We start from the raw sequence: 23,975 nt of genomic DNA on the forward strand, positions 1-23,975 counted from the left end.
GCAGCCAGGCTGAGGACAGGAGGCAGGAATTCCAGGCGGGGAAGGACAGGAGTGAAGTACCTGTTGGGGTTCCAGGGTAGGGCTCTGTGCTTCGTGTGTGCACGGAAGCCTAGTGAGGATTGATTGACTTATTCATTCATTCACTTGTTCATCACTCAGCATAATATGGCGGTCCTGCACTTTTTTATGGTGCTGGGATGGACCCTAAGGCCCAGCACAGGCTAGGCAAGCGCTATACCACTAAGCACCACTCCCACCCCTGTACTGGGCTTTGACACAGACCAGCAAAGGAGTTAAGTGCAGGCTCTACACTTAGGATAGGCTTCATGGCGCTGCTGGCACCATTGCCTGCCAGTTCCTCTGCTCCTTGATGCCTGAGATCCAGGCTTGGCCACCTGGCTGCCTTCTGTCTTGGGACAGAGGTGTGGGTGGGCTTCTGACAGCCTCATTGTCACCACTGTGGTGAGTGTATATTGTGTGTGTGTGTGTGTGTATAGCAGAAAATACTGCTCTTTGGGGGAAGAGCAAAGGAATAACTATTGTTTAGGCGTTCACATCTGTGTACCAGAGGTTCTAGCTCACTAAACCCTCCCACAGTCCTGCAGCAGGGGTTATGTATCTGCACGGCAGTGGGTAGCATCTAGGTGCAGGGAAGGTAAGTACTTTGCTTCAGTTTGTGTAGCCAGTAAGTGGGCTGGACACAGCCCTGCCTGATGCCCAGTCTGCCTACCCTCTGAGAACACTGGCAGCCCAGCAGAGGAACTGAGGTGTCATCGGGAGCAGTCTTGAATTCCACACTGAAGAGTGCAGGGCTAAAACCTGGATTTGAGGGGGACTTCTTTTTGCCAGGATGGAGGAGCGGCGAGCAGGAGTGACTGCAGCCAGGAGACAGATGAGATAACCTAGGTGCTGGGTGATGAGGACTAAACAAGAAAGATGGCAACGTTCTCTCATGTTTTTCCCTAACGTTGCAAGCAGACAGCCATGCAGTCTAAATCACCAGCCTACACAAAGCACCGCGTCTGAGGACCGTGCACATGCCTGCAGTCTGTGCTTTATGGCTCCGGGTCAGGCGCCTACCTGAGATGAGCAGAATAGGAGCTGTTGTCAAGCGCAAGGCAGCAAAAATTTACTGGGTACCTACTGTGTGCTGGGCTCTGCTGAGAAGCCCAGGTGTACAGGGATGGCGGGCTACACCACTCAGGTGGTGCCGTTCATCTTGAAGTCAACGTGCACAGTGCCCCAGGAGTTGTTTAGTGCCCGGCCCGAGTGGTTGTTTACAGTGGTCCTGCAGATACCGTCTCTGCTCTCATGGGGTTTCTGTCTAGTAGGGAAGACACATATTAACTACTGACAAGAACGGAATTGACATATTAATAGTGTTATCACTGTTGTCTTTGTTGGAAGAAGATACGCTGTTCGAGGCAAGGGATTGGAATCTCTCCCACCCACCTTCCTAGGCCTTCCCTAGATGAAACATCCAGAAACATTATTGATCAACTGTGGATTCTGCTGCAACAAAACTCCATAGGTTGGGAGGCTTAGACAGCATTGATTTCTCACAGTTTTTGGGGCTGAGGAGTCCCAAGATCAGGGTGTTAGCATAGCCTGTTCCTGGAGAGGGCTCTTTTTCTATCTTGTATAGCACTACATTCTTGCTGTGTCCTCATATGGAGAAGGAAGGAGAGGGCGGGAAGAGAGAGAGAGAGAGAAAGAGAGATTGAAATCGCATCTTTTCTTATATGCTCCTCATCCTATTATGACCTGATTTCTTCTCAAGGCTCCATCTCCAAATACCATGACGCTGGGGGTCAGGGCACCAGTACATAAATGTTTTGTGTGTGGACTGACACAATTCATTCTACAGCAAACACTAAACTTGATTTGCTTTCAAGAGCCACTTTAGGAACAGCCCAGTTTTAATGAAAATAAGAAGATTCCTACATCTTTGCCAAATGTCAGCTCCAGCTTGCCAGTTATTATAAAAAATACAGTATGGGAGATCTAGCTTTCCTTACTGTACTTAGAGTTAAACATGTTTAAATGCAAATAGCAGGAAGTTAGCATGCGGGTACAGATGAGCTTTAATGTGTGTTTGTGGGCGGCTGTGGGAGTGGGGGCAGCCTGGTGAGACAGTAGGAAAACCAGGTTGCCACAGAGAAGGGGCACCACGGGGCGGGGAGGGGGAAGGGGCAGAAATCCTGTGGCAGCTTCTCTTTGCTTATCTCTGTTCATGCGCACAAATAGTGGGCCAAGATCCTGTTTTTAAAGCAAAAGGGGACTTGTGGCCACACAGTGGGCCTGGCGGGAGAAGGACCACTTCCTGAGGAGTAGAAGAACTTCGGCTCAGATGGGGTGAAGGCCAAGGACGGGCTGTGGATAACTTGCTGGGAAGACTGGGGAGCAGCCATCTCCCTAGGTGCCCTGCCCCACCCTAGAAGAATGGAGGGTCAGGGAGGGCATAGGCCTTTGATGGAAGATAAAGTTTGCTTTTGGACAAATATTTGAAGTATGGCCTGAACCTGACATTGGGTCTGAATGCAGAACCGGAGGGCCGGAGGATGGTCTATGGTTGGAGAGTTGGACAGAAGTCTCATCCGGGGTAGCGGCCAGGGGAGCTGAGTGAGCAGGGGACATTTTGAGAGCTGCGGGGTGGAAGAAGAGGAGCAGAGGGTCCTGGATGGGGCATGAAAGGGTCTAAAAATCACAGTTGCAGCCTCGTTGGCAGTCATTTCAGAAAAGTCCCGTTTTTTCCACTCTGTGTTGCCTTTGGCCTGCTGGAGTCCATCTCCTCATAGATACGCCCAGGAGGGTTCTGGAAGGCTCTTGTTGGAACGTAGAGCTCTCGCAGCTGGGTTGACTCCCTCACTCCAGGCGGACCATAAGGGACCCCTACTCTCCGCAAAGCCCATGGAACCAGGCAGCTGGTGCTGCTCCAACCACAGGCGATGCACAGCCCAGCGATTTGTTCCCCTTGCTGTTTCTGTTTCTGGTTGCGGCCAGGAGTAGCCCGGAGTCAGTTGTTGATGAGGACATCATTCCACCCTGCCTCGTGCCGGCTCCCTCCAGCCTGAGACGTCGATCATCCCCTGGCAATCCAGCCCCGTTGGTTTGGTGTAGACAGGTGACAGCTGAGGCTGGTCCACGCCTGACTCAGCCCGGGGCACCCTGGTCACAGCTCCACAAAACGAGTCGCTCGCTGCCAGCCTGCGCCTGCTCCCTCTGCCCCTTGCAACTTTAAGGCAAATGTCACCCCTGGGATCCTATTCCTGTGGGATTTCAAAAAAAGAAATGCCATCGTGGAGAAGACATTTGTCCTTTCTCCTGTTTAAATTGCTTTCACGGGTTCAGGAGACCTGACCATTGATTTTCTTCTAGAGAGTGCAGCAAGCCCTGTGAAGATGTTGGCTAATTAACTTTTGGAGAAGTGCTGCTGGAATTTATCAAGGTGGTTGAAGTCTTTTCTTCTCTTCCTGTATCTTGAAGAAGGCCTTTTCCTTTTGTTTCTAAATCTCTGCCGACACCCGGTGTGTTTGAAAGTGACTTCCCTGCAGAGGACAGAGGAGGACTGTTTGATGTCACCTTTGTGCAGCTTCAGTCTTTTAAGACAGTTGTTCCTGTCTGCAGAAGGTCTTTTCTACTTACCTAAAAGAAGTATCATTCACACAAAGATTACATTTTAAAACTAGTACCATTGCACGTTAGGAGAGTCTGTGGAGGGTGTTTAAGGTGCAATTAGTTTTTCACCCGGTGCCACTTTTTGGACTTTCTCATTCGGTTTGATGTAGGACACAGCTGTTGGCCAGCCTCACTTTTTGTTTTCAGCAAGTGCATTTTCTTGTTCTTCTCATCTGGCCAGAGCTGTTGGTAGTGAGTTACTAGCACATCAGGGAAAGTCCAGTGTGAAATCCTACTGTAGATTTCTTTGGTTTTAGTTTCTAGAAGTTTATCGGGAAAATGGAAATCCTGTTTTCTCTATAGATGAGTCTTAGTGGGAAGTTTTCCTTTTCTTTTTCTTTCTTCTTCTTTTAATTTTTTAAGGGGAAGAATCTAATTTTATGGGTTCTTTTTTTTTCAAAAGCAGAATTTCTAGAGTTGAAATAACTAACATCTCTTTGGGTGGCCTGTGAAGGTATCTTGGGAAGCTAATGTAGGAGGATCACAATTTTGAGGCCAACCTCAGCGACTTAGCTGTTCTTAAAAAGGGCTTGGGGTGTGGCTTAGTGGTAGAGCACTTGCCTAATACACACACGAGGGATTGGCTCAGCCCCTAGCCACCTCCTGCCCCTGCCAAGAACTGCCTGTCATTTGTTGTCAGTTTTCATCCATGTGAAGCGGCTGGTGTGGCTGGTTGCCATGTCATGGAGAGAAATCCGTGTCGTCTTGCCTGGGCTCAGCTGCATGTAAAAGTCCTGTCCCACTGAGCTACATTGCCCCAGGATGCATTTAAACTGTTGTAACACAGACCAACACTTCGTTGAAGAGTCCTTCATTTTTGTTCAATCTCATGATCCTTGTTATCAACTTTGCTTACATCAGCTTATATGTCATTTCATTTTATAGCACTTTAATAGGCTTTCATCCTCCCTCCCCAATTTATTTCCAGCTGTGCAACCGTTATAATTTGATGATGGTTTGGTTTTGTAACTGCCAGGACCCTTTTTGTGCATGCTACTACGCCTTCCATGTGAGTACGAGGCTCTTCAGAGATTAAAAAAAAAAGAAGGAAAGTTGTTTTTCCCCTACTTGTTTAATTTCTAAATGATGCCTGGGAAGTTCTATAGTTGTATAATCTCATTATGAGATATTTATTTAAAATTCTTGGGTAGGATTGGACCCACCGACATTTTTAAGGGAGTATATGAGAGTCTGTTTAAAAGTTTGCTTTCTAACAAATGGAGGCAGGCGTGCGCAGGAATTGCAAGCCCTGTGTTTTGCTGGTGGGAATGAAAAATGGTGTGGCCACTGGGAAACACAGTATAGTAACTGCTCAAAAAATTAAAAATAGATCTACCACATCATCCAGCAATTCCACTCCTGGGTATACAGCTAAAAGAATGGAAGCAGGGTCTTGACAAAATATAGGTATACTGATGTTCATAACATTACTGCCAATCGCTAAAGCATGGAACAACCTTGCTGCCCATGGATTAGTAAATGATTAAGTAACATGTGGCATATGTATATGATAGAATATTGTCCGGTCTTAAAAAGGAAGACAGTTCTCACACGTGCTATAATGTGGATAGACCTTGAAAATATGCTAAATGAAGCATGTCAGTCTCCAAAAGACAAATACTGTATGATCCCACTTCTCTGAGTTACTTAGAGTAGTCAAAATGACAGAGACAGGAAATAGAATGGTGGTTGCCGGTGCTGGGAGAAACGGGGAGAGGGAGTCACTGGTTAATGGGTGTAGAGGTTCCATTTTTGCAAAATGAAGCGTTGTGGGTGTGGGCGGTAGTGATGATTGTGTAACAACGTGAATATACTTGCTACCCCTGGACTCTCCATTTAAGATGGTTAAAATAGTAGATTGTGTTATGTGTACTGTACCCCGATTTAAAAAATTGAAAACATCCTTTCAACATTTCTTTCTTGATTTCGCTAAATATTTTGGTTAGGAAATATATAATTTTTAATTTAGAGGCTTTCCCGCCCAGATTTTGGCTTCTTCAAATCTACATAGAATCAAACCAAACAGAGGGACGTTTACATTGTTGCTTCAAAAGGAGCAACTTGATTTTCTCTTTTGCCTCGGCAGCCCCTGTGTTGCTTCTCTTTCCTGCCTCCATTTATACTCCGGGGTCAAGTTTACCTGGCAGAGGTTATATGATTTCATTTGTATGTCCTTGGGCCTTTACTGGCTTCTACCATGTGTCTATGTTTTGTTTGTTAGGTATTTATCTCAGGATTGTGTTTGTGTTTTATACTTGATCAGTTATAGCAGTGTACTATTTTTGGTTTTTGAAAAGACACTATCTTTAAGTTAGTAGCATCACTATGTGTCCAAGGATACCAAAGATTCAGGCACATAAAGTTACCGTGCTTCACCGGATCATCACTCCCGCAGACCAGAAAGGTCTTTAACTCGGGAGTTGAGTTATTTTGAGTTCCAGTGTTATTTTAAATGCTTTCTTTGCTTGTTTTCCATTGGAGAAAGTTTCTTTATGTGCATTTGAAAGGTGGGTGCTTGTCCCTCTTTACCTCTGCACTGCAATAAATAGCTCCACCTTTAGAGGGTGTGGCCTGTGTCCTTCTAGTCTTTGTTATATGGAGTGTTTTCCCTCCATTCCTACGGGAACTTGGGTGTCCTTTCAGGCGGCTTGGGTTCATCCGGGGTCCCTTTGCTGGTGACCACTGAGAGCACAGTGCGGCTAAAGAGGCTCTAGGTGTGTGATGCCCTGTAGACCCTATACAGAAAATAGTTCCAGACCTACGCCCAGCATGACGCTGGAGCTCATGCTTCCCAGAATAGGAACTAGCCACATCCACGGCTGGTTAGTTCTGGGGCCCATTGCTCTGGGTTCAAGGGGTTTCTCATTTCCTGGTGGGTTTGGGATGGGAGAGAGTCCGGTTCAGACCCGGCACTTAGTTGCATTCTGACCCTTGATAAGGTTCATTGCTTTTGTTGCCAAAACTGCAAATTCTCCCCAGGGAGAGGAGTAGGGGACACCAGTATAATTTGGGGTGAGTTTTTTGTGTTTTCCTGGCCTCACACCTCTCTCTCTCTCTCTCCCTGTGTCTCCCGGCAGGCTTGGAGACCAGTTTTACAAGGAAGCCATTGAACATTGCCGGAGTTACAACTCAAGGCTGTGCGCAGAACGCAGCGTGCGGCTCCCCTTCCTGGACTCACAGACTGGGGTGGCCCAGAATAACTGCTACATCTGGATGGAGAAGAGGCATCGGGGCCCAGGTGAGCTGTTCCACCCCTGGACATGCATGTGTGGGGTCCCAGCATGGAGGGAAGACCCGAGCTTCTGGGAGGCCGTGCACCGGTGGGGTGGGCTGAGGCAAGCTGCACATGGGTCAAGAAACTCAGCTGCCCTCAGGGTACTCAGTGTCCCAAGGAACTTACAAGGATGGTGCCGGCCACTGAAGCTGTTAGGCAGGAAGTGAAAGAACCCGGATGTTCAGCTCAGAGGGAGCAAGATGAGTATCTGAGAGCAGTATGCATCTTTTACCCTTGGACACTGGTTACAGCTGGAAATTTGTGGTTGGATGTGAGTGGGAGGCTTAGCCTTGTCACTAAAACTCTTTCCCTCAGGTCCCTCATCTGGATAACAGTAGTATTCACTGCATAGGATTTTGTCAGGATTAAGTGAGAATAATTCATTTAAAACTCATAAGTTTAGCAAATAGTATGTTCTCCGAAAATGTTGGATATTATTATTGGTGTGACTACTATTATTTTTCCTATGAAACTCGTCTTCCAGTCTCCAGACCCATTAATGGAGATTAGAAAGGCAACTATAAGAATACAGCTTTCTGGCTTTCTATGGGAGTATGAAAAACCTACAGCTTTTTCTTTGGAAAATTTCACACTATATAAAAAGAGAGAGAATAGTAAAATGAATCTCCATGGATTCCAGCGTCGACAATGATCACACAGCCAATTTCATTTCATTCACACTCACCTGCTGCTTTCCTCTCTAAATCCGGATTATTTTGAAACAAATCCAGGACAATATATTATTTTACCTATAAATGTTTGGTTGTGTAGCTCTAAATGGTAAGGACTTCAAAAAACCAAGCCAACTCGTGATCACTATCAAATCTCACTTGGACCTTAATATCATCAAGTATGTGGTCAACATTCACTTTCTCTCCTCTAGTTTAAAGCAGGATCCAAGTGGGATCCTGCATGGCAGCTGGTTGACAAGCCCCTTCATTCTCCTAAATCCTTAAGTTCTTCTTAATTCTATTGTTTCTGTCTCCTTTCTCTTTGCGTGGTATTTGTTGAATAAACTGGGTTGTGTGCACAGTTGGGTTTCCCAGAACCTGGGTTCTCCGGCTGCATCCCTACGCTGCTATTCCTGGGGACTGATGACTAGGTTCAGAGACTTACTCAGTATTTTGGCAAGAGCAGTCCCTGGGTGGTAAAGAGTACTTTCCTCGGGAGGCTCACACGGTCTGGTTGTCTCTGTTTTACTGATGTTGGCAGCCTTGACGATAGTAATTGAGATCCCTTATTCCATGAAGCGTTGCCAAAAGGTGACAATTTGAGGCCATCCCTATTTATCTATTAGTGCTATAACTTTTCTAAAAAATATCTCTTCATTAAAATTTTGGTTATTATGAGGTAGAGTTGACATAAGAAAGGCAGGATAAATGATTTTTCCCCTTTGCTTACCAGTTTTCAAAAAATAAAATGAGTTGATTCTCTTCTGTTCTCCAGAGGTGATCAATGAAGTTATTTTGAGTACTAGCATGAAGTTACAGATTTAACATATTTGATGTATTTTAATTCATTGATGTGGTTATTCTGAGTGTCGCTTACGTTTTTCCATCTTTGGCCAGTAGGGGTATCAGTTAGTTCTGGTGTTTTGAAAGAGCCCAGAGATTCTGATAGCCTCTTTGCTATCCTAATATCAGGATGGAATGTATAAGGCTCACCTGGTATTCTTCCTTCCCCAGGAAGTATCTATACTTTAAGAGATATTGGTCTTGTATTCTCTGTGTCTAGTTTGGGTATCAGAGTGATCTTGGCTTTATATAATGAGTTGGGAAGTATTTTTTCCTTTTCTGTTTTTTGGAAGAGTTTATATAAAATTGGTATAATTATTTCCATAAATGTTTTGTTGTGTTTACCAGTGAATCCATCTGGACCTGGTAATTTCTTTGTGGAAGTGTCTTATATTATAAATTTAAGTTCTTGAATTGACATAGGGCTATCCAGGTTATCTATATCATCTTGAGTAAGCTTGCTAGTTTGTGACTTACAAAGACTTTGCCTATTTCAACAAAGTTGTTTGTAAATTGCTCAATTATCCTTTTAATATATGTTGAATCTACAGTGGTATATCCTTTCATTCTTTATATTGGTAATTTGAATTTTATTTTTTATTTGATCATCCTGACTAGGGTTATCAATTTTAATAATCTCAAAAAGGTAGCTTTTGGTAGAATTGATGTTCTTAATTACCTTTTCTACTATTTTATAGGTTTTTACTTTGATCTTTATTTTTCCTTTATTCAACTTGCATTTTATTTAATTTGATCTTTTTTTTTTTAAGGTGGAAACTCAGTTCAAGATTTGAGACCTTTTTTCTTTCCTGCTTTGGGCATTTTCTAATATAAAAATCTCCCCTAAATACTACTTTTACCTCATTTCATAAATTTTGACATTGTGTATTCCTCTTTATTCAGTGCAAAATAGTTCCTTTTTTGGTTTTGTTTTTTACTCAAAGATTGTTTAAAAGTATATTACTTATTCTTCAAACATTTGGGGCATTTTCCAAAGATGTGTCCATTTATTATTTCTAATTCAATTTTCTATAGCCAGAGAATACTTTGACATAAATTTTAAACAATTGTTTGAGCACATATTTTAAAATATGTACTGTCTTGGAAAATGTTTTCTTTACACTGGAAAAAGAGTAGGTATTTTGTTGTTGGTTAGAGTATTCTATAAATATCAATGAGGTCAAGTTGGTTGATTGTGTTACTCAAATCTTTTAGTATATTCTTATAGTTTTTCCTACACATATATTTGTTTTATGAGTTATTGAGAGGGAATATTGTCTATAATTATGAATTTACTTGTTTTTCTCTCTCTCTCTCTCTCTCTCTTTTTTTTTTTTTTTGGTATTTTTGAGACAGGGTCTCTCTGTGCAGTTTGGGCTGGCCTTGAGCTCACTTTTAGCACAGGCTGGTCTCGAACTTGCAACAATCCTCCCGCCTCAGCCTCCCGAGTGCTGGGATTACAGGTGTGCACCACCACGCCTGGCTCTTGTTTCTCTTTCTAGTTCTATTAATTTTTGTTTCATATATTTTGAAGCTCTTTTATTAGGTGCATATAATTTAGGATTGGTATGTCTTCTTGATAAAAATTAATACCTTTATCATTGTGAAATAACCCTTTCATCTTTACTAATATTATTTGCTTTGAAATTTACTTATGTGCTATGGAGATAACCACTTTTTTCTCTTTTGATTAGTGTTAATATTCTCTATATTTCCTCTTTTTTACTTTTAGCTTATCTGTATCTTCAAGTTAAAAGAAACTTTTCCCTCTTTTCAGCACATAAGTATGTCTTGCTTTTTAAAGTAATCTGACAAACTTTTCAAATTGAGTAATTCAATCACTTGTATTTAATGTATTATTTTATACTTAGGTTTAAAAGCTCATCATTTTTGTTTCTTTTCTATTTATTCAGTTGGGTTTTTTTTCCTTTTCTGTCTTTTTCTGCTGCCTAGGTAGTAGAAGTTTTTAAAAAATATTTATTCAAATCATTTGCCCAGTTAAGAAATAATTTCATTTTTACTGTTGTTTGAATTGTTGAAGTTTTTTCATTCCATTTTATCTTATTTTTGTTAGCTTATTAACTGTAACAATTGTTTATTATTTTAATTGACTTCATATTTATAGAATAAGTTTTAACTAACTTAGCCTTTGAGTAACATTGTTCTGTTTCACGAATGATGTAAGAACTCTACACTAGTTTTGTGATAAACAGAATAATGTCTACCCCCCCTCCAGATATCCAAATCTGAATCCATGGAATCCGAATCTATGTATCTTACATGGTGAAAGGGACTTTGAAGATGTGATTAAGAACCTTGAGACAGTGAGATTATACTGAATTGTGTAGGTGGGCCCAATAAAATCACAAGCATTTTTCACAGAGGAAAACAGGAAGATCAGAGCCAGAGCAGGAGATATAAAATGGAAGCAGAGGTCATAGTGATGTACTGGAGGTAAGGGCCATGGATTAGCCTGGTTTCTATTGCTATAACAAAATATCCAACTCTGGGTACTTTACAAAGAAAAGAGGTTTATTTAGCTCACAGTTCCGAAGAGTCAAGGGCATAGTGCCGTCATCTGCTCAGCTCTGGTGAGGTCCTTCTGGCTGTATCCCAACAGGGCAGATGGCTTCATGCTGGGCGAATATGGACAGGGAGCAGGTACATGATGAATCAGGAAGCAAGAGGGACTCAGGGGCCAGTCTCGCTCTTTTTATAACAATTTGCTCCTTCTGGAACTAACTGGGGTCCCGTGAGAACTGTGTTAATCCCTTTTGAGAGTTCCCTCAATAACCTAATGACTTTCCACTCACCTAACCTAACCTTCCTAATCTCTTGAAGACTACCACCTCTCGTCATAGCTACACTAAGTCTTCTAGCGCAAGACACTTTGGAGGATGCCTTTAAACCTTTTCCAGATTGTAGCAGTCCATGAGCCAAAGGTTGCAGATGACTGATTCTTTCCCTCCCTCTCTCCCTTCCTTTTTTTTGTGCCTTTACCAGCTTCTGAATACTCTACTGTATATACACACTCTACTATGTTTATTTAGCTCGGTTCCTATAGATGGACATTTGGATCACTTCCAGTCTTTTAATAGCATAAACTCTGCTACAATGAATACAATGAATATCTTTATATTTTTGCATGTGACTCTTTGGTAGAGATTTTCTAGAGATGGAATTGTTAGGTCAAAGATAAAAAAATATATATGTAGTTTTGCTAGGTATGCCAAATTCTTCTCCATAGTTTTCCCACCAGCAGTAGATGAGAGTAGTAGGCATACTTTTAATAACAGAATATTTCAACAGCGCAGTAGACTGCTTCACGTCAGGGTGAGGATTAGACTTATTGAAACTGAGGCCAGGGTGGGGGATACTTGTCAGGAATTTTGTAGAGGTGATCTTTGTATCAGGTAGAGATCAGATCTAATAACCCTTAAACTCATATTTTAATTCTGTAATTCTTAAAAATTCTTCTGATGAATTTGGGAAGCAGATCCTAGTGGTTTTTTGGCTTCTTCACACATTTTATAGGTCTTGCTACAGTGCTTTTGTATTATCAGGATGCTTTCTCTGTGAGAAATTAGAGTTGGTGATATGATAAGGAAGAAAGATGAATTCCACAAGAAGTGGCTTGGTGGAGGTAGTCAGCTGGCAGGGAGGTCTTTTCCTGATGGCTCTGGTGTGGGAACTGGTTTCCCATAAGGGCAGTTCTTGGCGTTTCAGTACTTCTGTTTTCCGTTCTGGCTCCACGGGGATTTAAGTAGGGGAGTGGAGAGGTTTTGTGCCTGGCTCACGGAGTGGACTTCCCTGAGGAGCTGGGCAACTTTGGGCCAGTTACTTAATCACGGTTAGCCTCTCTGTCTTCAGCCTTTCAGTGTCTCATGGGGCTACTGCCACAATGAGGTAAGAATGAGGGTGAAATATATGAAGTCTATATAAAGAACACCAACAAAGGACCATGAGTGTGAGGTGCTAGCCTGGGAAAGAGTGAGAGCTCGGTAAATGTTAACAGTTGTTGCAGTATCCGCTTTGAGTGAGATAGGACCAGTGAGGGATTTGGGAGCCCCTGGGCCAGAAGAAGCAGGCAGCACTTTGAATCAAGGTCCACCGGCCAGCACCCGAGGGACGCTGGAATTAAATCTTAAAATAAGAAGGTTCAGGGAGAATGTTGGGACAGCACAAAGGGGATGGCTGATGAACATTGTGCAGGGGGTTGGGGGGTGGTAGTGGTGGTGTAGGTTGAGTCCTAGAATATAGTATTAAGTTCCTGGACTCTAGTTGTTTAGGGGTTGGCTCAGGAAAGCTTTGCTGAAAGGTGCTGTTGAAGTCAGGGAAGCTCTTAAATAAACCTAGAGAAGAGAGAAGAGCATTGCTCCAGGGAACTGCTGCTGGTGTTCTTGTGAAATAATCTTGCCGGCTCTTCAAGCCTTGCCTAGGGGCCTTGTGACTCATTCCTCCGGCTCTGTAGAGAGAGTTGATCTAAATTAGTGTTTTCAACCACAAATACTGATGGAGCACCTCTGATATGCCGGACCAGCCCTGGGAGTATGAAGATGAGTAAGACTTGATCTGGGGCAGATTTCCTGCTGTGAAAGTTTCCCTGATATTCTGGTTCAGTGTTTAGCGTTTCAGTAACTATTTGTGCAGTGCTTGTGCTCGGTCTTGAGGAATTCCTGCCTCATGTAATTATCTGTTTATCAGCAGGGAGGCTGTTGGCGGCCCATGGTGATGACATGTGGTAGGAGTAAGATATGGAGGAGCTGTTTAAATGGCACTGGTGGCCCAAAGTGGAGTCTCCTGTTCCGTCCCTTTCCTTTTGGGATGGCGCAGATGACGGCAGCGCTTGGAGTTTTAATTTGGAGTCGTCGATCCTATTCCTGGCCCTGAGCAGGGGTTCTCAGTGCCTTTCTCCCCATTCCCTTTCTTCTCTAGTTCCTCACTGTCCTGGTTGGCTCCTCTTCAAAACTGAGTGGGGGTGCTGGGGATTTAGCTCAGTGGCACAGCGCCTGCCTGGCAAGCGCAAGGTCGTGAGTTCGATTCCTGGTACTGGAAGAAAAACAAAAAACAAAAAAACCAACAAAACTGAGTGGGGATCGGGGATGGAGTGCTGGGATGCAGATGATTTCTGCTCATTGTTGGGACAGAGGGGAGACAAACTGGTGTAAGTTTCAGAAGGTAGATTTTGATTCAAAATAAGGGCAAGGTGACTCTCTTTGTCTCAAGGGCTGGCCAGCAGTGGGGTGGGCAGTCCTGGGAAGTAGTAAGTTTCCGTGGCAGAGGTTTGCGGGGGCTGTGGGACTACCTCTCTGGGATGCTTCGGGAAGAGCCCTCCCTGTGAGTGGACTTGAATTTTCACAGTTTGGGTCTGGTTGGGGGAGGAGAAAGCCACTCTCTTTTCTGCGTTACTGTTCTGTTTCCATGTCCTCTTCTCTCTATTTTCCATTGCATTTCTTCTCATCAATTCCTCTTAGCTCGTGCCCTGTTTGTCATGGAAGCTCAGAACACAGGATCTACCTGCCAAATTTGAAAAACACGTGTAACAAGATATTTGTCTTAAGTTTGCTGATCATTTAGGCACCAAAGCTATCATACCAAATTTTTGCATAGTTTCCCCAGAAAATGTGAAGTGTGCAAATTTCTCTCTGTGTCTCTCTCTCCCTCTCTCTCTCATCTGCTGGTGCTTTCACACAGGCAGAGTTCTGTGACTGGAGCTGCAGCTGGAGGCAACAGAAAAGCAGTTTGCTCAGTGGGTTTGTGAATGGAGGGGTAGCGGTGGCCTTGGTTACCAGGAAGGACCGATCACCCCCTTTTCTGGCCTCCCACTCTCCTGCTTCCCCTCCTCTGCACCCACCCCTAGCCCCAGGCTCACTCCTCAAGGTTAATTTCTTTGGCAGCAGCTGTGACTCCATCTTCCTCCTCCTCCCTCCTCCGGCGTCCACACACACAGGCCCTTGAGTTATGTGCCTCCTGTTCTAATGAGATAAACAACATAAGTCTCACGAGGCTGCTCCTCCCTCCGCAAGCGGAACTCTGGGGCTGAACGTGGCCCTGTAAAGGAGCCTTGGGGCTTGTCGGCTTAGGGAGGCGTGCAAGGCGAGGGGTAAGGACACAAGGTGTGATCAAAGCAGACATCAAAGGGAAGCCTGTTCCCACCTTGTGACTAAACGGCCGAAGACCAGCGTGGGTGGGACGGGGAACCTCGTCAAACCCTGTGGTCACAGAGTCCGAGATGAGTCTGCATCAGCTAACTCCTGGCAATCAACAACTGACAGCTGTTAAGTTTTTACGGCCATAGAGATCTTCCTCTTGGGTATCGTGAATTCCATGACCGTCCCATCGGTGGGTGTCATTGGCGCCCTCATCTTCCAGGCGAGGAGGCAGGCTCAGACAGGGCTTGGGGTATTTTCCCATACTTGTGTGCTCTTCCTCGGCCCCGTGGCGCTTCTCAAATCTATGAGAAAAGGAATGAAACAAAACCGGTTCCCTCTTCTGGACATTCAGAGGACTTACCAACATTGCCTCTCCAGGAAAGGGCCTACAGCTACCAGCACAGTGGCTCGGGATTGTCTCAGAGCTGCTGACCCACAAGTGCAGAGACTGCAGTCTCTGGGAGGGTACAGGGACAAGTGTTGACATTTCTGAGCTCTTGCCACGTAGACTTTTTGAGAGCACTGGTCTGGATCAGCTCCTTCCTCCTCACCTGCTTTTGGTCAAGTTGGATATACCAGGGGCATGAAAAAAACCCGAGACCAGAGACTGCCATACTGGGTTGGGTAACTTGGGCTCTGGGCCTGGTTCTGGGTCTACTCTGTTGGGTCTTTCTGGAAGAAGGCGTCTCCTGGAGCCAGGAACAGCAGAGCTAGTGACCGTTCACTTCTTATATTTCTGAACTGGGTTCGGTTCTGGTTGAATGTGTTTACTTGACTAAGATTCCTTGATGTGCCTGCTAAGCACCGTGTGCTAGGTGTTGGGGATGTGAGAGCCGGACATGATTCCTACCATCCTGGATCTTATAAAGCCAGTGGGGGAGATAATCTAGGAAGCAGGTAGTGAATTATAACACTTTTGGGGAAATACGAGGATGCTTGGGATCCTGCAGCAAAAGCTGTTGTGCCAATCTTGGCCCATCAGAGAAACACGCAGACAGTCATAAATGATGCCTAGACATCCAGAGGTTCCCAATTAGGCATTCCAACAACATATAAAGTTCTAAAACAAGTCACCCCAACTTCCTTACCTAATGAATTGAATTTAAGAGCTTCTGCTTTTGAGAAGTTTTCCAGGTGATTTTGGTTTCAGCCCTGGTTAAGAATCACTATCCCAGGGTGAGTAGTTCTGGGATATGGTGTAGCAGGCCAGTGATTGGTCTTCCCTGACCTCCTGCAGATCACCATGTGCAGTGGTTGCCTGGACCCCTGGAAAGGACTCAGAATCAAGACATTCATTTTGGAATGGTAGGATGAGAGAGGACATGGTCCTGAAGTGAGCCACGCAAAAACATTGAGCTATTTCTAATGAAACCTTCCCTCAAAGAGAGGCCACCCCGGGACCTCTCATGGCAGGGAGAGCAAGCTTCCTTTATTTGATTCATTTGGCTTCTGTCCACCTGCTGCAAGTCTGGTCCTCAGAGCTCACAGAGCTCAAAGCTGCAGGGTGTTCCTACTATGCAGAAGCCCGTGAAGCAGGAGCCCCATAGGCTCCCATCTTAATGGTTTCTGAGAATCAAAGAAGAAGGGTCGAAACCTCCCAACTGTTTAGTCTTGCAACCTGTGGAAGCAGTTGAGTGATTAAAATGATACTTAGCACATAAAGGTACCTGAATATTTTGGTTCCTTTAATGCTGGGAGAGTTGCCTCTGCTTGGGATCCAACCCAATGAATTGGTGAAGATGACTGGCAAAAATTGAAAAATGAATGAACAGCTATGTAGTAATGGAAGTTCTATAGATTTTTCTCTGCAAGGGAAATAATGAAAACAGTTTCCCCTCTTAACTTTTACAGACCTTGAAATGGAAGGCAGCGGATGGGGATAGGGTGCTGGTGTGTTCTGAGCCCTGTGGTCCTAGGTTTAGGCAGCGACACTCTCGTGTGGAGCTGCTTGCATCTAACAGCTGTCTTGCCACATTTATCCACAGAAGATAGAATTTATTCTAAAGCTGGAACATATTCATTCATTCATTCATTCATTCATTCAACAAATACTTCGTTGGGTTCTCCTACATGTCAGACACAGCTTTGGTTCTGGGGCTCCTGGCAGGAATAAGACAAAAGCCCAGTTCTCAGTGGGCTTTCCACTCATTTATTTGGAGAATGATTAGATGATGATTTTAGGCTCCAAGTCAGCCCACCAGTCTTAAGCACCTTCCCCTGCCTCTAAGAGTAGGTCTCGTGTAGAGAGTCCATGCCCCTCTGTGTCCTCTGGTTGTCATATTGTGTGGCGTAGGAGTGTTGTCTGAGAAACAACTCTCATGGTATTCTTGGCATGACAACGTTGCTGATGGTGTCAGAGGCCAAATATACATGGAGACTCCTGCCAGGGGACAGCATAGTACACGAGCCCCAGCTCTGGGAAGCCTATGGCTCAGACAGATGGGCCGCAATGTCCAGGAACGCTGCTCTGTGGGCTGTGGATCCTGGTCCCTAGAGCAGGTGTGTGTTCCTATGGAGGCAGCCCCAAGGTAGGCCCATGACTTCTGTCTACCTTGGAGGGAACCTACTTAATCTATACTGGACGGAGAGCCTCTGCCTTGGGGGTGCTGTCATGAGACTGACTCTTCCTATGGTCTATAAGGCCAGAGAGCAGAGCTGCTTTTACTAAAGTGATGGCTCTTTGTGATGAACAGTGATGAACAGCATGGCGGACGCTGGTGTGATGGACAGCATGGTGGACGCTGGTGTGATGGACAGCATGGCGGACCAGATAGCAGTGTGCTGGGGCAGAGGGCCTAGACTCACCCTGTGCTGTCCGCCAGCTCTGTGACCTTGACAAGTCACTTCGCCTCTCTGGGCTTGCGTGTCCTCTCCCTGCGAATGATAAGCTTGGTGGGGGTAGTTTCCACGGCCCCTTTCAGCTGGAGCCTTTCATCTTTGCATGGTCTCTGTCCGCAGGCCTTGCTCCGGGGCAGCTGTATACATACCCTGCCCGCTGCTGGCGCAAGAAGAGACGATTGCATCCGCCTGAGGATCCAAAGCTTCGACTGCTGGAAATCAAACCTGGTGAGTGCGCTCTGGAGCTTGGAGCTTGGCTGGGACCCGGCAGGAGGCAGCAACACCGGGGCCTGGCCTAGGGCAAAGCTGGCTGGCCCCTTTGTCCACAGGGCTGTGTTTTCAGCGGAAGTAAAGGTATCCACTCGGCACTCAGAGGTGTCGCTCTGCACTGGCTCTGCGGTGAGACACGGCCGCTTGTCCACTGAGCTTCTCTCCTCTCTGGTGCCGTGAGCCTTCTCCTACATTGTCTTCCCTCCTGCCCCCCAGGGAAGCAAATGAGGCAATAGCAGGGAGCAAAGCAGGCAGCAGCTGAAGGAGCTGCGGTATTTTTGCATCAGATACCTCCGTCCTTGTGGTCTCAAGGAAGGTGCCTGATCCCAGGTTGTGTGTCTTCCAGAAGACAGCACCCTGTGGACCCTCTCGCCACTGTTCATGTGAACCCCTGGAGCAGCTTTCTTGGAAAGGGCCAGTTTGTTAAACATAGAACCTGTCTTGGCCGTATGGAAGAGCTGGGGTTCAAAACTTATGTCTCGGGGATGGAGACTGCTTTGCAGCCCTGCAGAAGGATCCGGTTTGTGTCCCTTGACTACTCACTATGGATACTTCAGACCATGTGGCCACCCTGGCCCAGGACCCCTGTGTCTGGGTTGCAGCAAGAACAAGTGATTGTTCAGGGTTCTTAGTTTTAAGGGCACCTCTGATTTGGGGGATTCTGGGCTGCGATGTGACTCAGAGTTGAGGAGGTGGTGCTGTCCAGTGGCCTGTCACTAGTGGCACGTGTCTCCTTGATTCAGTACGTGGACCCTCTGGGCTATTCCCTTGTGCTGACTAGGACAGATGTAGCTGGCGTTCGTAGGCAGCCTTCCACCTTCAGCCTGAGGATCAAACAAATTTAATTAATTTTTTGTTTGATTTTTAAGTAGATAATGCAGTTGCAAGTTTTGACATTTAAAAGATAAAAGGATATGTTGCCTAGGAAAAAATAAGAGCACATCTCCAAAGATAATCAGTGACACTGGTTTTTAAAAATTCTGCGATTATCTACGCATGTACCTGGAATTCCACTGATGCGATTATCCCCTCCTCTTTTCCACACAGCGTGACCACCTTGGGCTTTGCCAGTTCCATTTATTTATTTTTTTTGGGGGGGGGTTTTTTTTCTCCGGTACCGGGAACCGAACTCACGACCTTGCACTTGCCAGGCAGGCGCTTTTGCCGCTGAGCTAAATCCCCAGCCCCTGCCAGTTCCATTTATACAGTGCCTTAGACACTGGCCATCCTTGCATACAGTCTCCTCATCTGGTGTTACAATTAGATAATATTCCACTGGATGAGGGGATCATAATTTATTTAACAAGGCTGTTCCCAGTTTTTGTTCCTAACTTTTCCAATTTAACCCGTGATACAGTGAGTATTTTGAATGTGCATGAAAACATCTCCATTTAATTTGTTAAGAGATTGTATTACACGTATTAGACATTAATTTAAAATTGTTAGTCTTAATTCTTAATATTTACATGAAAGGTCTTAATTCAGAACACTTTATACGGGACTTATTGGGTCTTCTTTCTTAAAACCAAAGACATTTAACACGGTGAAGTACCTTAGATCTCACGAAGTCTAATTCCTTGTTTTACTGAGGTCCTGAAAGTTAAAGAAACTTGCTTAAAGCCACACAGCAATTCCTGTGGATGCAGCAGAGTCCAGGTTGCTTGAATTATGCGTTCAATGCCTTTCTGCTTCTTCATGCTGCTGATAAACATACTAACTTAAGGCGACGTTAACAAGGCTTCTTTCTTTTAAAAACCTTATGATCACAAAATTAAAATATATCAAGAGATAGTTGGAATTCCTTCAGTCATAAATACTCAACTCCAACTAGCCTAAGCGCCTCCCGCACCCAAAGTGTCTCAGAACAGCAAATCCCAGTGTCTACCTGGCTTCAGACAGAGTTGCATTCAGATGCTCAAAAAGCCCTAGCGCGGGCTGTGTCTCCCCCTCTCTCTACTACTGTCTTCTCTTCCGGGGGCAGGGAAAGCGGCCAGCAGGCCCACACTCAGCAAAAAGTCCCCTTTCACAAGCGTGGCAGAGAAGTCCAGGTAGGACTGATTAGCTGGCCGAGTTTGTGTCTGCCCCACCAGTCACGGTCACCCAGGGTAGATAGGACTCTGATTGATTCATTGTCATCATAAGCAATGTCCGAAGGGAATCACTATAAAACTCTTTATAAAGCATTTTCCTCCACATCACTTACTTGGTCCTACCACAGCCTGGGGTTTGGAGGGGCAAGGAAGGGATAAAGGTGTTATAAGCTCATTTCATGGGCGAGAGAACCTGGACTGTGGACAGAGCAAGAATCCACTGCGTGGATCATGCAGCTGAGAACCAATCACTGCTTATGGGGCTGAGGCAAGAAGCTATCTCCTGAGTGTTTGGTCTTCTCTCCATGGAGAGTTACTTTGGATGTTCTCGGCTCCCAGTGCTTTTGCCCTGCCTGTTGCTGACGAGGGAGCAGCAGCATTCACAGTGGGCTGTGGACCGGCCCCACCCTTGGGCCCGACATGACTTATGAGGGTGGGGAAAAGGAAGAAACTAGGGCCGATGCTTCTCGGTCACCATGTTCCCTCCGGCTCACAGTGGTATATCTGTGACCATTTGAAGTCCTCCCTCAGCCTCTCCCTCCAAGCACGAGGTAGAAGTGGCTGAACCAGATTTAGGGATGAGGGCCCAGCCCCTGAGAGGCGTAGGGTCCTGGGCAATGCTGAACTCTGGAGAAACATGCCCAACCCATTGTGTGGCCCTTCCTCCGGGTGAGAAAAGTGGAGCTCTCCCACGGCTTGCCCTTTCCTCTTCGCCAAGGGCTAAGAGACAATCAACAGCTCAGGGCTGTGGTAAGTGACTTTCAAAGGACAGAGCTCCTCAGATGAACTTGATCCGATTTTTGGGTAACCAGACATACTACTAAGCCTGCTAAAATGAAAGCCAGAACCCAAACCCGCAAAACCTTTGGCCAAATGCCTATCATTCCCCGTCCTGTTTTGAGTCTGTATTACAGGGCCTAGGCCTGGCCCTCTGTCCCTGCCCCTGCCCGCAGCTGGGCTTAAAGATGCCCAGTAGTGCTCTGGGCTCTGGGAGAAGGAGGCACAGCCTGGCACCTCACAGCAGTCAGGCCTCTCTAGAGAATGGAACAGCACCACCAAAGACACAAGCCCTCTCTTCCTAAAAGCAATTAAGCTTTGCATTTGAATTTTGCAGATGTGTTCAGGAGAACAGCCCTTCAGGGCCTCAGTTACTGCACAAGGCAGCTCTCTGCAAAAATAGAAGGTGTTGCCCGCCTCTGGATGGACACTTGCAAAACGATGCCCCTTCTGGCAGTTGTAGCGCCCAGGCTGCCCCTCGGCCTTTCTCCTGTGTCCTGGCAGGTGCCCCGTGAGGTGTGCCTCCCCACCTTTCATCATTTGTATAATGCAGCTTCTACCCGAGAGGACCTCCTCTTTTGGGGGGTGTGTCCTCCCTGAAGCACACAGTTGACTTGAACAATATTTTTTCATTGCTGTTTTCTATTTTCATTCCCTTTGATTTGGGCTCCAGGAGGGCTCAGTTTTTTGACTGATGCTTTGGAGTGTGACTCAGAATAGTCACTGGCTGAGTCCCCAAATTCCTAGTAGGTGGGAAAAGTTGTCCCAGGGGCTAAGGGGACCCTCCCCAGGGATAGAGGAGCTGTGAACTGCGAGCCCTGAGGGGAAGGAGAAGCAGGCTCTCTTGTATGCGTGGCAATGAGATGGGTAGGGCATTTCTGAAGGACTCTAAGCAGTGCCTATCAGTATTTTAAAAACACTTGCCCTTGGAGCTAAAGGTTCTGCTAGAATTTATCACACATATTACGGGCACCTATAATTTAATTTTAGATACCTGTGTATCTAAATAGAAATTTAGAAGATAATCATTGTAGCACCGTTTATAACAACAAGCAAAGAACAGAAACTACCGGAAGGTTTACTGATAGAAAACTAGTTAAATAGACAGAACTTTCACAAAAGTGAAAGTTTTAGGAGTATTATTTTGTCTTTTAAAATAGTGAGTAGAAAGAAATGGAAAGGAGTATTATTTTGTCTTTTAAAATAGTGAGTAGAGGGGCTGGGGATTTAGCTCAGCGGCAAAAGCGCCTGCCTGGCAGGCGCAAGGTCGTGAGTTCGGTTCCCGGTACCGGAGAAAAACCAAAAAAAAAAAAAAAAAAAAAAAGTGAGTAGAAAGAAATGGAAAGATATCTAAGATATATTGCTAAGTGGGGAAAAAAAAAACCCAAATTATACAACATTATGTATAATCCTGTCCGGATAAAACTTGCTAAAAATCAATAATCAATTTGTCCATCCTGTGATGAATTTCTTTAAATTTATAGAAATTAGAAGAATAAGTTTACTGAAAGAAAACCAACCAGCCAACTTACCCACCAGCCCCCACAGCCTTGGCATCCCTGTGCCACCCAGCCCCAGAGACGTCCACCTTTCCTCTCCCTTCTCCTCTGGCTTTCCTGGGGAGGGCTGCCCTTGCCTGCGGGCCAGGACCCTGGAAGCCCCGTGGGCTCACCATCAGCACCACCACGACGTGCCCTTGTTCCCTACAAGGAAGGGGTGCCCTGGCCTGTGAGAACGGAGGAGCCTCAGGTGCGAGTGGGTCTGCCGTCCTTCCTGTGGTCAGGGTGGAGATCAAGAGCAGCGTATCACGCCAGCGCTCAGTTTGTCCTTCCCGTTTGTCACTACCTGAGTTTGTCACTACCCGAGCCCATCAGTTTTCAGCAATGGAGGCCAGCGTGTGACAGCAGACAGAGTTGTCCCTGGCCTGCAGGTCTGCAGAGCTGGGTTGGAAAGCCAGGTCAGGCTGAAGGGAGGAGGGGGCAGTTTCAGGGATCTTGAGGGACCTGAGGACAGGACCATGGAAGCATCGCTTCTGGCTTAGCCGCTGAAGCACAGAGGCATTCTGGGGCAGGGACAGGAGAGCCAGGCCTTGGCTGAGGTCACACGGGTCCTTGGGCTCAGCTGTTCCTTAATGGACGGACCCCCTCCTCCTGCAGCCTTCACCCCATCCTCTTCACTGCGAGCGTGCATCTGTCTCGTGTTTCTGTACTGCTCACTGGAGAGGAAAGTGTGTGTGTGTGTGTGTGTGTGTGCGCGTGTGCGTGTGTGTACGCGCATGTGTGTGTGTGCTCGTGACTGGTGGGAAGGCGCTGGGAGCTGGGGAGAGCGCTTTAGAGTCTGAAAGCATTTTTAGTGTCCCCGGACCTCATGCTGAGCATCACCCCTCCGATCGGTCTTGAATAAACATCTCACACCTCCTGCTCGCCTGGCCTTCTGAAGGACAACACACACAACATTATTCCTCTCGGCTGACTAACAATCGAGTTCAGTGTTCTCTGCAGCTTGCACTTGGCTGCAGGAGCCAGGCAAGGTGTTTCACGGCGCAGATATCACAACCTACAACGAGAAGGCCCGGGCAGGGGCCTGGGGCCGGCAGGGGGCCTCCGCCCCAGACCGCTCCCTGAGAGTCGAGCCCTGTCCTTGAGAAAGGGAGCTGAGCTGGCAGCCGCAAGCACTGGATAGTAAATATCCACTGCAGGCCCCAGAGCAGGGCAGATGTTGGGCCAAAGCCAGATGATTAAAAAGGGGCCTTTAACTTCTCTTTTTTGTTGTTTTGGATGAAGAAAAGAAAAAGGCTGGGAACAAACTTTTACTTGAGTCCCTCTGGATTAAGTGCCCAGATAGTCTGCTTAGATCAGTGTAGCGTGTTTCAACCCCAGGCCTCTGGTCCCTGTAGTCTCGGGCAGATATTATCTTCATGTTAGAGGTTGGGAAACCATGGCATAGATTAGGAAGTTAATTTCCCAAGGGCGTTGGTGGTGAAGCCAAGGAAAGAACCCTAGGGGAGCCAGTTTGGACCGGCACATTTGCTCCAAGACTCCACACACGTGTTGATTCTGGGCTAAATGATGCCCTGACAGAGGGAAAGGGCTTTGCTAAGCGGTGCCCCTCCAATGCCCCGAGCACCTGAGGCCTTGTCAGTCCCTCTGCCCCGGGAGTCTTGGGGAGCAGCAGGCTCTTTCCCCTGCTGGATTCCAAGGGTGCTGGGAGGGAAGGCGGCCAGGAACAGGGTTCTGGTTCTTTCTCTTGGGATTTTCATTTTTGGCAGTGCCTCCATGGCCGGGGATGAATGGCCGGGAGGACCCCTGCCCCCCTGGCACGGTGCTGGGGACAGGAGTCTGAAGGGGATCACAGCCTGCACAGTCCCAAAGTGGAGAAGCTC

At 46.2% G+C, this 23,975-nt stretch overlaps 1 protein-coding gene across 5 annotated transcripts in view; it reads left to right on the top strand.

The window, feature by feature from the left end:
• The window catches only part of Dpf3 (D4, zinc and double PHD fingers, family 3), a 295,896-nt gene that overhangs the window by 126,591 nt on the left and 145,330 nt on the right, over nucleotides 1–23,975 (top strand). For all 5 annotated transcript variants that reach the window (XR_001231939.1, XR_264640.2, XM_013507168.1 and 2 more), the window contains 2 exons: nucleotides 6,756–6,916; nucleotides 17,577–17,684. Coding sequence is in view for 3 of the 5 variants with exons in the window: in XM_013507168.1 (XP_013362622.1) it covers nucleotides 6,756–6,916; nucleotides 17,577–17,684 (269 nt within the window). In the remaining 2 variants the exon portion in view is untranslated. The remainder of the gene's footprint in view (nucleotides 1–6,755; nucleotides 6,917–17,576; nucleotides 17,685–23,975) is intronic.

The sequence above is a fragment of the Chinchilla lanigera genome, unplaced genomic scaffold, assembly GCF_000276665.1.
Source record: "Chinchilla lanigera isolate Chin_1 unplaced genomic scaffold, ChiLan1.0 scaffold00122, whole genome shotgun sequence".
In the NCBI taxonomy this organism is placed as follows: domain Eukaryota; kingdom Metazoa; phylum Chordata; class Mammalia; order Rodentia; family Chinchillidae; genus Chinchilla; species Chinchilla lanigera.